The sequence below is a fragment of the Balaenoptera musculus genome, chromosome 11, assembly GCF_009873245.2.
Source record: "Balaenoptera musculus isolate JJ_BM4_2016_0621 chromosome 11, mBalMus1.pri.v3, whole genome shotgun sequence".
NCBI lineage: Eukaryota > Metazoa > Chordata > Mammalia > Artiodactyla > Balaenopteridae > Balaenoptera > Balaenoptera musculus.
The window spans coordinates 61,026,081-61,040,507 of NC_045795.1; the positions used below are offsets into that span (position 1 = coordinate 61,026,081).

The 14,427-nt window shown below is 43.8% G+C and overlaps 1 protein-coding gene across 3 annotated transcripts in view; it reads left to right on the forward strand.

Moving 5' to 3' along the window:
* SCN11A (sodium voltage-gated channel alpha subunit 11) overlaps positions 1–14,427 on the forward strand; it is a 127,490-nt gene that overhangs the window by 48,913 nt on the left and 64,150 nt on the right. For 2 of the 3 annotated variants that reach the window (XM_036870408.1, XM_036870411.1), the window contains exons 1-3: positions 7,817–8,210; positions 11,694–11,812; positions 12,831–12,932. In XM_036870408.1, coding sequence (XP_036726303.1) covers positions 7,845–8,210; positions 11,694–11,812; positions 12,831–12,932 — 587 coding nt within the window. In that variant the 5' untranslated portion in view covers positions 7,817–7,844. Of the gene's footprint in view, positions 1–948; positions 1,084–7,816; positions 8,211–11,693; positions 11,813–12,830; positions 12,933–14,427 lie in introns of those variants that run through there. The other variant, XM_036870409.1, reaches the window with a different exon arrangement.

Consider the following 14,427-nt stretch of genomic DNA (forward strand, 5'->3'; position numbering starts at 1 on the left):
CTCTTAAATTAAGATACTTAATCTAGTGTTTGCAAAGTGTTTTCACAGCTATTATCACATTTGCTTCCTAAGACTAAGGAGATTTGGAAGATTATCCCATTTTACAGGGAGAAAATTAGGGCTCAGAGAAATGGAGTGATCCATCCAATATCACACAGCTTAGAGTGGTAGAGCCCAGTTCTTTCGACCAGTATTCAATGCCCCTTCTGGCAGGACCCAAATCTGCCTGTGATTCCAATCCAGCACTCCTTTCAACACCTACTTCCTACTTCATGCTTCCTTATAAACACACATCTTGTATCCTTTACCTCAGTTGGCTGTCAGCCGGCCTCTGTAAGGTGACAATGGCTGAAAATAGCTTATGGTATGACACTGCCCAGCAAGATTTCATTTTTCCCCAAGAATTAACAAAACAGAAGCCTACATGGGAGAGTTTGGGTTTGGTGACAGGTCCATTGTGGGGTTGCTTTGGTGGCCAAGGGGTCTTCTTGGTGTCCCTTATGACAAACATATAAGCAAGCATGTATTTTCATAGGTCTGAACCCCAGTGTTGATGGCACAAGAGAAGAGAAAGAAGGAGGAGCTGAATGGGTGTCTTGTGAACAGTTTCACGTTGTGGACCTTGGTAGGTCCTGGGGGATGAGACCTTAGAGCCCCCAAGTTAGTTGGCCTGCAGGCTAAGCTGAATGCAGAAACAGCATGGCTTTTCAGATAGACTTGTCTGTATTTTCTCACCCACTTGGATGAGGCCAAAGAAAAAGACAACCTGTTTCTTTATTAATGATGCTTTCTTCAGAGTTAGATTAAGCACTGATTAAAGGCAGATGCTTCCAAAGTATAAATGTAAGTACCATCTCAGTCACTCTCCGGTTACAGGGTTTCCTACACGATTCTTTAAAATCACTTTGGCTCTCTTCCCATTTCCCTTCCTCTATGCTCTCCACCCAGCTTTGGAGCTGCCCCTCCCAGAAGGGCTTCAATTGCCAGGAGCAGAAGCTTGGACTCTGCGAGAGACTTGCTCTGCGGAAAGCTTCAAGAGGTACCACAGGGGCTGCTGCCTGGAGCCACCTTACCAGGAGGCAGGTAAGTCCTCTGGGCTGGGGGCAGCCCTGTTCTTCTGTCCTTTCAGGGCTGGACCTGCCACTATGGAACTTGCTCTGTTTTTTTCATCAGGACAGAGTACAGACCTTTTGTAACCTTTTCCTGCTCAAATCAGAGGCAGAGACCAGGTAAAGGATACATGGCTCAGGTGATGGGGTCCATCAGGTGGTTCTCCTCCTTTCAAATGCTCTGAGAGGGCATGAGGGCATGGGGACAGGAGATGGCTGGCTGGCTGGCCTGGTAGGTGCTTGCAACCCTGGACTTTGTGTCAGGAATTGGACTTTTCTAGAAATGATGTGCTCAAGTCTTGTCTCCATCTGAGGCTATGGTGCAAATCCTCCAAATATTTTCTGAATTCCCTGTGGCCAATTAACTTAATCAGAAATTGATGTACATGAGGGGTTTTGTTTGTTTGTTTTTTTGTTTTGTTTTTGTTTTTTGCTGAAGAGCTAGCAACTTAATCTTGGGATTGGCTTTGGACTGAGATCAAATTGTGTTAAAGTCTGTTCAAGTTCGCTTTCTTTCTGATTTTCTTACGGGATTTATGAAGGAGGAAGAGTATGTATATATATTCTTGTAATCCACATTAACGTACATAGCTTATGAATCACCAAAGTTAGGAACTTGTTATGCAGACCACCACCCAAAATGGATGAAGGGGCATCCTGTAGGATATATCCACCATTGGGTTGTCTGGCTTGGATGAGTGGGAGGGTGTCATGGTGGGGCCAGTGGAATGCCTGTGGGAGTGACGTGAATGGGGCGGTGGTGGTGAGGCTGATGTCCAGGGAAGAATGTCACACACAGTGAGGGTGCCGTCGACCCAGTGCAGCCCAGCTGGAAGCTGTGTGGCTTTCTCCTCCTGACTCCCTTCTCTCAGGAAGGGGTGTCTTAGTTTGAGTATGAAGAACTAGGCACGTAGGTGGAATTGCATGGTGGTGACTGTTTGGGACTGAGATTCTCCAGCACTTACGGGATCATAGGCAAGTGTCTCCATTTCTCTAAGCCCTAATGTTTTCTTCTGTAAAATGTGGACGATATAATAATATCTACCCTGTAGCTCTCTTGGGAAATTATGAGAGATAATCCATTTAAAGTGTTTGACAGTGCTTAGCCTATGGCTCAGAACTCTTATTAACCTCAGTGTGGACCTTTGGCATTTTAGGTTGTGTGGACCAGATCCACGCCAAAAGGTTCTGGTTGTGCAGCTGCAATCCTTTTGTGACTTCCCCTTACTGGTTAAGGTAAAGTGTGAGGGTCAGGTTGTCCAGTTTGACTCCTTACCTGGAGAGAAAATTAGAGAGAAACACTAGTCAAAGGAAGATGTAAGGTTAAAATCTCTGCCTCTTAGGAGAAGAATTCACCTTAATTGCAGATGAATATTTCCTTTTAGAAATCCCCCAAGGATAATATTTATCTCATGAGGTTGCTCTGAGGATAAAATGAGATAATAATTTTGCCTGGAACAAGGTAGACATCCTTAAATGCCATCTATCATTGTGAAAATGTTTGTGATATCATGTTAATTGAAAAGTTCATAGGGTAAAATTGCATACCCATCATAATGACAGCTATGTAAATATATTCACAGAAAGACTGCGGAAAAGAAATACACCAAAATGTTAAAATTTGCATGTGTTAGGTGGCTTTGGTGAGTGATCATTTCCTTGTCTTGTTTTCTAAATTTTATTTAATGGATGATTCTATCAGCCCAAGCCCTGGCAGGAAACAGATGGCACATTCAAACTGGGCATTTTGAGGATGTTTTATTGAAGGGACATTTTACAAAAGTTCAGGCAGAGTTACAGTAACAGAAACAAGTGACAGTGCCGTTCTCAGGTGTGCTGAGAGTGGGGAGCCATTACACCCTGCATCTGAGGGGGCAGGGGGAGGTGCTGTAGAACTGGAGGAGAAGCTGTGTGGATGGGCCATCTGATAGGAGCTGTGGTGTGTGCTGCCATCAGGGAGAGAGTTGGGAAAGAAGTCTCCAACCTCATTCTCCCCTATTTTCTGGGTCTCTTGCTGGTGCCTCCCATTGGCCAAACTCAACCAGAAGCCAGAGTTCAAGGGACCCCAGTGAGGGGTCCATGTGGATCAGCTTCATGGGCACTGAGCAGGGTGGGGAAGGATGGGGAGAGACCTGTAGGGCAAACTGAAGATGGCCAGCACAGTAAGGTTATGTAGCTTTTGTAATTATAGGTAAAGTCATAAATAAGAAACAAAAGCCCTTTGCCACCCTCAGTGCTTTCACATGTGCATACTCTTCCCTCTTTCCTTTCAGCTCCATGACTTCCAGTCTTTGTAACCATGCCCTCCTCTGGGCTCCCACAGCACCCGGTGCTTCCTCTAGTGTAGCCGCACTCAGTGTGTGGTTTCATCCTTTGTCCTTAACTTACCTGATTCCCCACACCATTGTAAGACCCTTGAGGCTGGGATGGTGTTTTATATCACTTTGCATTTCTAGCACCCAGCACATGAGTGAATTAATGATTGGAGTTCAGATCTAAATACCTCTATAAAGCTATAGATTTGAGTTAAGGTCCAGAGCTACCTAATCTTAACAGAGAGTGAATTCCCAAAGAATTTAGGGCCTCTGCTTAAGGAAGTGAGGCTTTGGCTCTCTTTCCTAGATGAGAGTTTGTTTACTTTCTATTTAGTGGGAGTGGGCCCGTGAGCCTGCTGACCACAGGCTGGTCCTCAGAGGCCCTGACAGATGGCTTCCCACCTTCCTTGCTAGTCTAGCCCATCACCTGATGGAGGTCTGGCAGAGCCTCCTCACAGGCCTCCCTGTCTCTCATGATTGCCCTGTGTCAAGTCATAATTCACATGTTGCTGGCCTCCTGGTTTAGGACTGCAAATTGAGATTAAGCTTGCTTCCTTTCTGACTCAAGGAGATTTAGAGCCTGTCTTCATACCTGATATTGACTCTCTATTTTGATTCTCTATTTTGACTCTCTATTTTGAATTAGAGGATGTTTGGAGCCCTTGAAGGATTTTTACAATCCTTTCACAATCCTATGGGAGTAACATACATGCATATAATTCAAATATCTCAGGAAGAAAAAATGTTGGGAAGGCTATAACATGAAAAATAAAATGTCTCCACCTTCACCTGTATATCCAATCGCACTGTTAACCATTTCAGTTTTTCAGTCTTCTGGTCATTGTCTCACTTAACTCTAAATAATTCTCTTATTCTCCTATTTCTTGATTTATCAAGTTTAAGTAAAAATTATTGAATTGCCCCTATGTGCGATGAGGGATTTAGCTTATTGACAGTAATCCTTCTGCCTTTCTCATGATTTCTTCCAGTTTTTGTTCCTTATATTTCTAATCTGGTTTTGCACTTGATTACTTGTGTAATTTTAAGGGATATACTTGTATTGCTTGATCCGTTGACCTTCCATAGAACGTCTTAATTCTCCACGTGTTTAGGATGAGGAAATTGGTGCCTCTGAGCTTCCCCTCACCTTTTCTCTCCAACTCCAGCTTGCAACAAAATTTTATAACATTGATAACATTTGAAGTCTTTTCCGTAATTATAATTAATTTTGCTTTATGTATCAGATTGTTAAAAATCAAAAACTAATATATAACCTTTATGATATAAAGATTTTGTAGCTACTAGTCTCTAAAACCAAGTACTATATTTGGACCCCTAAAGAAGGGGATGGACTCTGATGTCACTGACCTTCTGCTGAATGAAGGAGAACGTTCTAAGTGTCAAGGTCAAGTGTACTCTCTTTTTTTCCTGTTCTTATATTCTGTCGGCTGCTCAGATCATTTAGTTGGCTTCATATGTAAAATGTGACTTTCTGAAGAACGTTTTGTTTCCATGGAATTTCTAATTACCTTTCTTTTTTACCTATTAATAAACCAGTTTTTATTTTATTTTAATTTTTTTGGCTGTGTCGGGTCTTAGTTGTAGCATGCGGGATCTTTCTTTGCAGCATGCGGGCTCTTCGTTGCGGCCACATGGGCTTCTCTCTAGTTGTGGCACTCGGGCTCCAGAGCTCACGGGCTCAGTATTTGCAGTGTGCAGGCTTAGGTGCCCCGCGGCTTAGTTCCCCGACCAGGGATCAAACCCGTGTCCCCTGCATTGGAAGGCAGATTCTTAACCACTGGACCACCAGGGAAGTCCCCATCTATAACAAATTTTGACGTGTGCAGTTTCAGGGGTTGTCAGTTTTATTTTGTGTTATTTATTTTTATTAAGTCTCTTTTCCTCAAGGACCCAGTCAAAATAACCCAGGTTCAGAACAGCAGGGCCAGAATGTCCAGTTTCTTCTTTAATAGTCTCATTATTACGGCAGCAGCCCTCCACTGGATTTCTTGCTGCAACTTAGCATAAGGTCCAGTTTTTGCCATCCAGGGTCTTTCCTGGCTCATCCATTTTGTAGGATCAACTAGCATTCATATGCTGTTTACTGCAAAAGACTTCATGCTTGTCTTAAATGTCTTTTATGAGCTCTAGAGCCAAATTCAGCAGAGTCTCATTATATGCTCACTTCATTTATACAAATTCAGTTACATATGTTTATGAGAGAGAGGTGAGGGAAGAAATAGAAGGGAAGAGGAACGGAGGGGAGAGGAGAGAGAGTAATTTAAATAGTACGGCCAATTCCATTATCCAGGAGCGTCCATAAAGAGCTTGACCCTGAATGAATGCAGGACAGAATGCACTGAATCTACGGTCCCATATTTGGTTTCTGTTGACATATGGCTCACACTTTGTGAGTACTGCATTACCCTTAGTGTGTTTAAAGACACATATGTTGCCCTTATCATGGCCTTTAAACAGAATCCAACTACTTTCTTCACTGGAAAAAGAGGTTCTATTGAATTTGTTGACCAGTGAGTTGGGATGCCTCTTCAACATGGTACCTCCCTAAGGGATTTGCAAAGGAAGTTTTGACTGTGTTTTTTGTTTTTGTTTTTTTCTTATGTGCTTTTTTTCAGAGGCTAACACGTGTAAGCTGTGATTTCTCTGTATTCCAGTGCTTCCCGGTTCTCTCCACTTGCAGGTCCCATCAGTGGCTTCACCTCCATGTGTTTTAATCTGAATCTGTTCCCCCAAAGCTTTCTCCTTCCCTAGTGCTCTCTATCTGAGCGACTGGCACTGTTGACTCACTTGCCGAAGCCAGGAGCCTTGACTCCTTCCTTGCCCTTAAATCCCTCTCTTCCCATGAATCACTTGTCAAGGCTATTTTTTAAGTGACTCTCAAATCCATCCACTCCATTAGGTCATCCTCAGTGGTTATGACCTGTTGCAACAGTTTCCAAGCTCATTTCTCCTATTCTGGCCTTCCCAACTCCTTCATTCCCCTATCCCAAGGCTATCCATTCTCACCAGTCAGAGGGATATTTAAAAAATGATAGTGTTACTCCTCTGAAATAATAATAATAGTAATAACCCACCCTTTAGTAACACTCCGCTACCCTCAGAGTGAAGTCCATGATCTTTACTAAGGATTACAGGCCCCCACATGCTCTCCAGTGCTGACTGACCATTCCACTCCACACAATCTCCATTCTGGGCAAACAAAACCTGTTGATGGACACCATGTTCTTTTTCAACCAAGTGTCCTCGTACATGCTCTTTCCTCCCCCTGCAACACTCTAATGTCCCTTTTTTTCTTCTCTGAGACTTACATCTCCTTCAGGTCTCAGCTGAGACATTAAAGCTTCGGTAAGCCATCCCTGATTCTGCAAAACTGCTTAGATGCTTATCCTATGAACAGACATAGCACCCTCTATTTCTTTCCTATAGTAGCATTTGTCTTACTCTACTGTAGTTTCATGTCTTTTATCTGTCTTCTCCACTACAGCAGGCAGTGTAACTGTAGGGCCTGGAGGAGAGACTGAGGTTTTTTCACCATTAGTGCCTAGCACTGTGCCCGGAACAGGCTCTGAGCACATGGTTGTTGAATGAATAAACCAGTCCTATGTTGAGTTCCCCATTGTAATTCCTTGGAGTGGTGTGGGAGTCAATCCTAGATTGGCATTCAGTAAATTAGAAAGGAAGAAGATGCCTGGCATGGGGAATAAATGCATTCAACTTAACCACTACTGCTTTTTCTCAGAGTCTAGTTTTAAGCCTGAGGCTGTAGAGAAAGTCCTTGTAGAAAGGGCTGTCAGGGATAGGGGCTGGGAGAGCTATTATCCCATGATAGAGTGACCTATTAGCTTTGGCAAATCCTTTTTGCTTTCTTGGGGTCTCACTTCTGCCAGGTCTGGGTCTCAGAAGTTAGAGAGCTGGCAAAGGATCATAGATGTTAGTGTAAATGTTCATGCCTGTGTTTATGACTCTTTTGTTTCCATCCCGTCACATTTCAAGAACTTTGCCAACCAAAGGTGAAGAAAGACTCATGCACTCATAGTTTTGATTTTACAACCCCCAACTATGGCCCATTTGATTCCCTATTCCTTCCTCTCCTGTTCACACTGTGGCCACTTGTCTACCATCTGCAGGTCCCATTTCAGTAGTTCAGCTGGTTCAGTCTTACTGTCTTCCTTGATGCTTGGGTCTCATTTTTAGAGACTGAGCTTCTTCTGCTTATTGATCTTGAACTCAGCTTCCCACCTATTTCCAGGTCCTCCAGGAATGATGACCTGCTTTGGTCTCGCCTATGCCCAAAATTCTTTTTATATCCACAATAGTGGTCACCTCTTCTGACCTTCTTCACAGCTAATGAGTTCCCAAACCCCCTCACCTCAGTCTCAACTCTTGTAGACCCCATGATATGGTCCTTGGAGAGTGGAATCTCAGGGAAGACAGTGTAATTTTCTACCTCCCAGAGCTCTCTGAGGATCTGCTGCTTGTCTCTGCCCCGAGGGTGAAGATGGATGACAGGTGCTACCCGGTGATCTTCCCAGATGCGAGGAATTTCCGCCCCTTCACTCCTGACTCTTTGGCTGCAATCAAGAAGCGGATCGCCATCCAAAAGGAGAAAAAAAAGTCCAAAGACCAGACAGCAGCAGAACCCCAGCCTCGACCTCAGCTTGACCTAAAGGTGTCCAGAAAGTTGCCCATGCTCTATGGTGACATTCCCCATGAGCTGATAGGGAAGCCCCTGGAAGACTTGGACCCATTCTACAGAAATCATAAGGTACCCTCTGTGGGGAGGCTGGGGTGTTCTAACCATGTTCTAACCACCAGGTGTAATTGGCATTGCATGGATCGCCAAATATTGATCTTGGGGTATAAAGAGGCCAGACCCCACTTCTTTGCTGTCACCCCCTGTCATTGCTTTCACAGTCCTGAGAATGGCTTTCAGTACTAATTTTCTCTCTGTAATAATGCATGTCTTGGAAAAGAAGATGAATGAAGACGAGGAGCAGCAGAAGGGTAAAAGGAGAGCAGAGAAAACATAAAATGGTGTCAGGAAAGAGGACTGGACTAGCAGTCAGAAAAGTTGGGTATAGGCCATTTCAAGTAATTGGATTTATAACTTTGGGTAAATCACTTCACTAATTCTCACTTTTCTAATCAGTAAAATGGGAATAATGCCTGCTCTCCCTACATTACAACATAGGCATGCTATGGAGCCTTTATAAACTGTAAAACATTATAAACTGTAAGGCATTATACTGATATGAAGAATTAATATCACTGTCCGTGAATGTCCGTTTCAGCAACTAGAGTTTACCTTGAAAAACTCTTAGGCAATAGGCTTTTTAGGCTATTAAATGAGATTTATGAAGGTCAAAGCCCTAGACCAATACTTGGCACATAAGAGGAGCTCAATAAATGAAGTTTAAGAATATTGTAATCAAGTAGGCACATGCAGATTACATGTAAACTCCATGCCAATATGTGATAGGCTTGCTGTTTTATCTACCTAGATGTAGAGAAATTCTAGTAAAAGTTCCTCAAAGGGGTTCCTAGATGAGGAAACGTGAGCTCAGGCTCTTCTGATGGCTGTTTGAAAGCCTGGGGCAGTGAGGAAAGTCCTCTACAGACCATCCCCTTTCAGGAAAGACTCAGAAGACCTGGCCATCATCATCTCACTGTGTGATCCAGCAGAGAATGGAAAACCCACTTTGCCAGACTGAAGACAGGGAGGAAGGAGGCTGGGGAGTTTGGGGAAAGTCCTGGAAAATATGGGATGCTGAGAGCATCCTTTTCTGGCACCCATGAGAAACTGACCTCTCCAAAGAAAGATTGCCTGGTTTGTATGTCCTTGAATTGGACAGACTTGGGGTTACCAGGCCGAATGGGGACTGTGTGATGGAAGAAAGCTGGGTATGAGTGGGAAGGACAAAAAAGGGGAAAAGAGGTGAAGGAGCAAAAACACTCCAATATTTCTCCTTCTCCTAATGCCCCAGAATTCCAGGGGCTTCTTGGAGGCAGAGTAGTTGGAGGTGAGATAACTCCTGGAGGCCTCCTTCTGCCTCTAGGCTGGGTAGGAGATCCAGGAGGTAGGCAGCAGCTTGGTGTTTTGCGGACAGTCCTGGGAGGACAGGCTCTGATCCAGCTGGGGTGGATGTTCTCGGACCATCTCTTCTCAGCCTGGGTCCTCCCTTTAAATCAAGAGACATGATACTTGTTCAGAGCTCTGCACACCCATGACCTAACACGTCAGTGCTCTCAGCAGTCACGTGAGCTATGTGTGGTGTCATTAGCACTTCACCTTACAGATAAGGAGACAAAACCTTGATGGGGAAGTGGCTTACACCAGGTCAAACAGCCAGTTAGTGGTGGAGCTGGGACTCAAACCCAAGGGCTCTTTCTGTAGTCGCAGGTCACTTCCTCTCTTTCAAAGCTTCCATTTTTGAAGAGCTACAGGGAAAAGGGTGGAGATGTGTCAGCAAGCAGACAGCTTTAAATCATTAAAACCCTGGCGAGTGTAGTTAAATACACCATTAGTTGAAATATTTAAAGCAGTCAGAGGAGGCATTAATAAAATATCAAAATCAAAGGGCATAAAATGGATAACTAATAAGAACCTGCTATATAAAATAATAAATTAAATAAAATTCAAAAAAAAAATCAAAGGGCATAGAAGTAGAGCCATATCATGCCACCTATTAATCTGGGTGACCCACCTTAGGAAGAGGTTTGCTCTCTGCCCTAAAATCGTCTTTCTGTCCAAAGAAAGGGCACAGAATCCCCAAAGTGGAACCCCTGGGCTCATAGCTTTTAAAGAACCCTGTGGCCCATTTCATTTTGTTATGGAGGAAACAGAAAATATCCTAGTCCACATTTTCCCTGCAGCCAGATGGCCAGCAGACAAGTAAGTTCCAGCAACTCAGTGAAGGAAGTTGATGTTTGGCAGTGGCTGAAATTCTGGTATCTCAACCAAGGCGGCAGCTACCCCACTGTTTCTGGGCCTGGATGACAAGACCTGTCTTTCCTGTTTGAGAATATGCTGGATTACATGTCAAGTAGTACTTTTCTGCAAATCTGAAAGGAGCAATGACACAGGAGACAGGAATGACACTAGTTCTATGAAGGCTTTTATAACAGCCTTCAGGACACATAAAGGGACAGCCAGATGACAGTTAAATGGAAAGGGGGAGGTCTGAGGGTTGATGTTAGAAGCCTGTGAGTCATTGGTTGTTGTCCAGGTACAGGTTCAGGCCCAGAGCCCAGGAAGACATGCAAGGAGGAAACGGGTGCAGGTTTGGTGTTTTTCAGTGGGGCCCAACTGAACAGTGCACCATTTGGTGTGTCTGTCCTGGATTTGGCATCCCAGGACGTACCCACTACAGGCCAATAGAGCCTCCAGTGATTGTGACAGATAACCAAAAACACCCACACACATTTCCATTGCCTTCTGTAGGGCCTCCCCTGCCAGTCGAGAACCTCAGGCAGATTTGCCTATGTCCAGGGAGTGGGGGGGAATGGGAGAGCAAGTCTGGGAACCGTGATGATTTTTTATTGAAAATCCTCAAGGTTAGAAGTGAGTGGCAGACTATTTCATGTAAGACAGCTCAGGCATAACAATATAAACTCTCTAGGTACCTAACTATTCTAAGATTCATTACAAAGTTTTTTTTTTATTTAATATTATCTTTTATTGAAGTATAGTGGATTTACAATGTTGTGCCAACAAAGTTTTCATTAGTAATCAAAATAATTTAAAATAATCTGCCGAGTGTGAATGCTCAATTCTATTTCTGTCTCTTCAAGTTCTCTTCTAGTTCTTGTCTCCATAAATATATACCATGGAGTACAATACAGAGGGTTTTGTTTGACCCAGTTATTACTCTTCACCCCTGTTTTCTTTATTTGCAAGGGCCCATGCGCTTCATTTCTGGGGCTTCCAGAGTATTTCACTGGGTGAACAGTCCACAGCTCAACAGTTATTTTGGGAGTGAGGGCTGACTTTCAATAGATCAGAGTCTTGGGACTCTGAGTGAGACCCAAGCCACATGGGGAGATCTCTTGGCTTCCAGAGTGACAGTGTAGGCTGGTCAGAAAGTACCTCTGGCTTCAGAAGACAGGTCTCCAGTCAGAAGCTACAGTCACCATAATAAGACAAGCCATGCCTCAACCTGTGGTTCCACCGAATTTTCTCTGAATGAACTCATGATAAATATTGTTTGGTCACTGCATGTAATTCTATTGTGTTTGTTTTTTTTTGCAGACATTTATGGTGTTGAACAAAAAGAGAACAATCTACCGCTTCAGTGCCAAACGTGCCTTGTTCATTTTTGGGCCTTTCAATTCAATCAGAAGTTTAGCCATTAGAATTTCAGTCCATTCATATCCTTTTGTTGCTTCTTTTACCAAGTCCAGGTCATGTGAAGTGTGCACAAGCCCTAGGGGTTCACATGTTTGTTGAGTGGAAATAGCTCATTATTTTAACAAATACTGGGTGAGTGGCCCTGCTGTATGGCAGGGCTGTGCTGGGACTGGCACCTGTCTGGGATCCTGTGGCCTCAGAGGAGACAGGTCAAAAGGCAGGCAATTTCTTAGTGAGATGGGCAGTCTGGAAGTGGGAGTGTGGAGAGGCTCTGCTGTGCTTTGGAGGCATCAAGAATGGCCTCCTGAAGAAAGGAACATCTAAGTTGAGACCCAAATAAAGGGTAAACTGGCAACCTGTGCACTGTGTTTAGCTGATAAGTGAGTTGTGCTAGAACTACAGTGTTTAAAGCTTTTTTAGAAACACTTTCTAGTGTTAAAAGGCCAGATTTTCAGGGGGTGAGGAGACACCAGGCAGTTTTAGATGGGGGGAAGGGGGGTGTGAAAAAGACGTGGGTTGGTAGACGGAAGTACTCAGGAAAACGGGAAGGAATATCTATTTAAGTTGGGTTCCCTAGAAGCAGAACCTGAGATGGGATTCTTATTTAAGTGATTTAGTGGGGGAGTGCTCTCTGGAAAAGGAAAAAGGGAAACAGCATGGAGCAAAAGGAGGAGCCAAGCAAGGACAGGGTCTCAGCTGAGCCCACATCAGGCATCAGCCGGAGCCACGGGGCTCTTCAGAGCATGAATCTATCGCAGAGCTGCCCCGCCTGAAAGACAGAGGCCGGGTTTTTGTAAATCTGTCGGTCAGACATGTGGAAAGGGAGTGTAGCCCTCTAAGGTGAGGAGGCTGCCATTCAGCCTGAGGACAGTTCTTCAAGGGAGGGGACAGCTGTGGGTTGTTCTCAGCCAACGCTCACAGTTAGAGGACAGATGCTCCTGCAGAAAAGGGGCCCTGCAGGGACCCCTGCAGCCTCAACTACAATAACTAATGACACATGCCATCCTGCAGTGTAGCTGCCTTAACGGCCCTGGTCACATTGTTCAGCATGTTCATCATCTGCACCGTCATCATCAACTGCGTGTTCATGGCCATGACTCGTGGGAAGGACAGCATTAACATAGATACTGAGAGTGCTGAGTAAGTGTTTGTCCTGCACGCATTTGTCCTATTTTTTTAAGCAAATAAACCTAAAAGAATTATGATTACCTCAGATTTTAGCTATGGAGAGAAGAAAAAGTCACCCATAATCCCAGATCCCCAACACAAATGCTGGCAGAGTCAGTTTCATTTTTGTATATGTACACTTACAATTGTCTTTAAAGGTCTTTTAAACTTACATTTGTAATAAACAGCACACATACAAATTTTATGTGTAGTTTTAAGTGGTCTTCTTTGTCCTTATGTAGGCTTAACAGGAGCCCATTTTGATGCCTATACAATATTTCATCAGGTGACTATACCATAATTTACTTAACTACTCTCGTATTTTACTACTATAAATAGCATTGCAACAAGCATCTTTTGGTATAAAGCTACTTTAAAAAATCATTATTTTCTTAGAATAGAGTCTTAGAAATGGGTTTACTAGCTAGACAACCATGGCCCTGACTGGACACCCTAACTATGGTTGAACTGATAGTGACACACCCCAGAGGGCCTGATTTGCGTGGTGGGTTGAGGTCTCCCTATCGTGGAGATCTCAAGCCCTGCTTCCAGCTGGTGGGCATGGCTGTACTCCACAGCAGATGTCATTTTGGTCCACATGTCCCACCACTGGCAGGCTTCTGCTGGAAAAGAGAGAATGGCAGGGTGGGAGGTGGAAGGCTAAATGGCTAGGCAGAAATAACAGTCAGAGGTGGCTGTCTCATTTGCTTGAGATCTAGATGAAGACTTGCAGAACCCCACACATCTGTAATTACAGCCTTTTTTCAAAATACCTATAATTTTATAAATTATACCTGAGTTTAAAAGATGGCATTTCAGGGCAGACATTAATTAATCTTCTGTGTTTATTTGTCACCTAAAAGGTGAGCAGTTTAGAAAAAAGCTGAAGCAGAAGTAGCTCTTGCCCAAGGCAGCCTCATGACCATTTCTGCTCTTGGACTTAGCTGCTTTGGGATTCTTCGAGTTCCCAAGACCTTAGTTCTTTAGCTTTGAGGGCTAACAATGGTTGGACATTCTACCAGAAAAGGTCCACTTCTTTTACTCTGAACCAGCAGATTGTTCGAAATGATTGTTTCTGTCCCAGATGTGGGACCAGCGTGTGTGTGTGTGTGTGTATGCGTGCGTGCGTGTGCGTGCGCGCGCCAACCAAGCATATTTTTATTGGGATTATAACAAGAGAGTTAGAGTATTGTCTTTTGGAGGAGGAGGAAGGGGAAGAAGGGAAATAAATTAGAAGACAGAACATGATGAAGGACTAAAGGAATAAAATGGAAATAGTTTTTTAAAAAATTGTGATAAAATACACATTACATCACATTTGCCATCTTAATCACTTTTAGGTGTACAGATCAGTGGTATTAAGTACATTCGCACAGACGTGCAACCATTACCACTCTCCATCTCCACAACTCTTTTAATCTTGCAAAACTGAAACTCTGTACTCATTAAACAATAACTCCCCATTCTG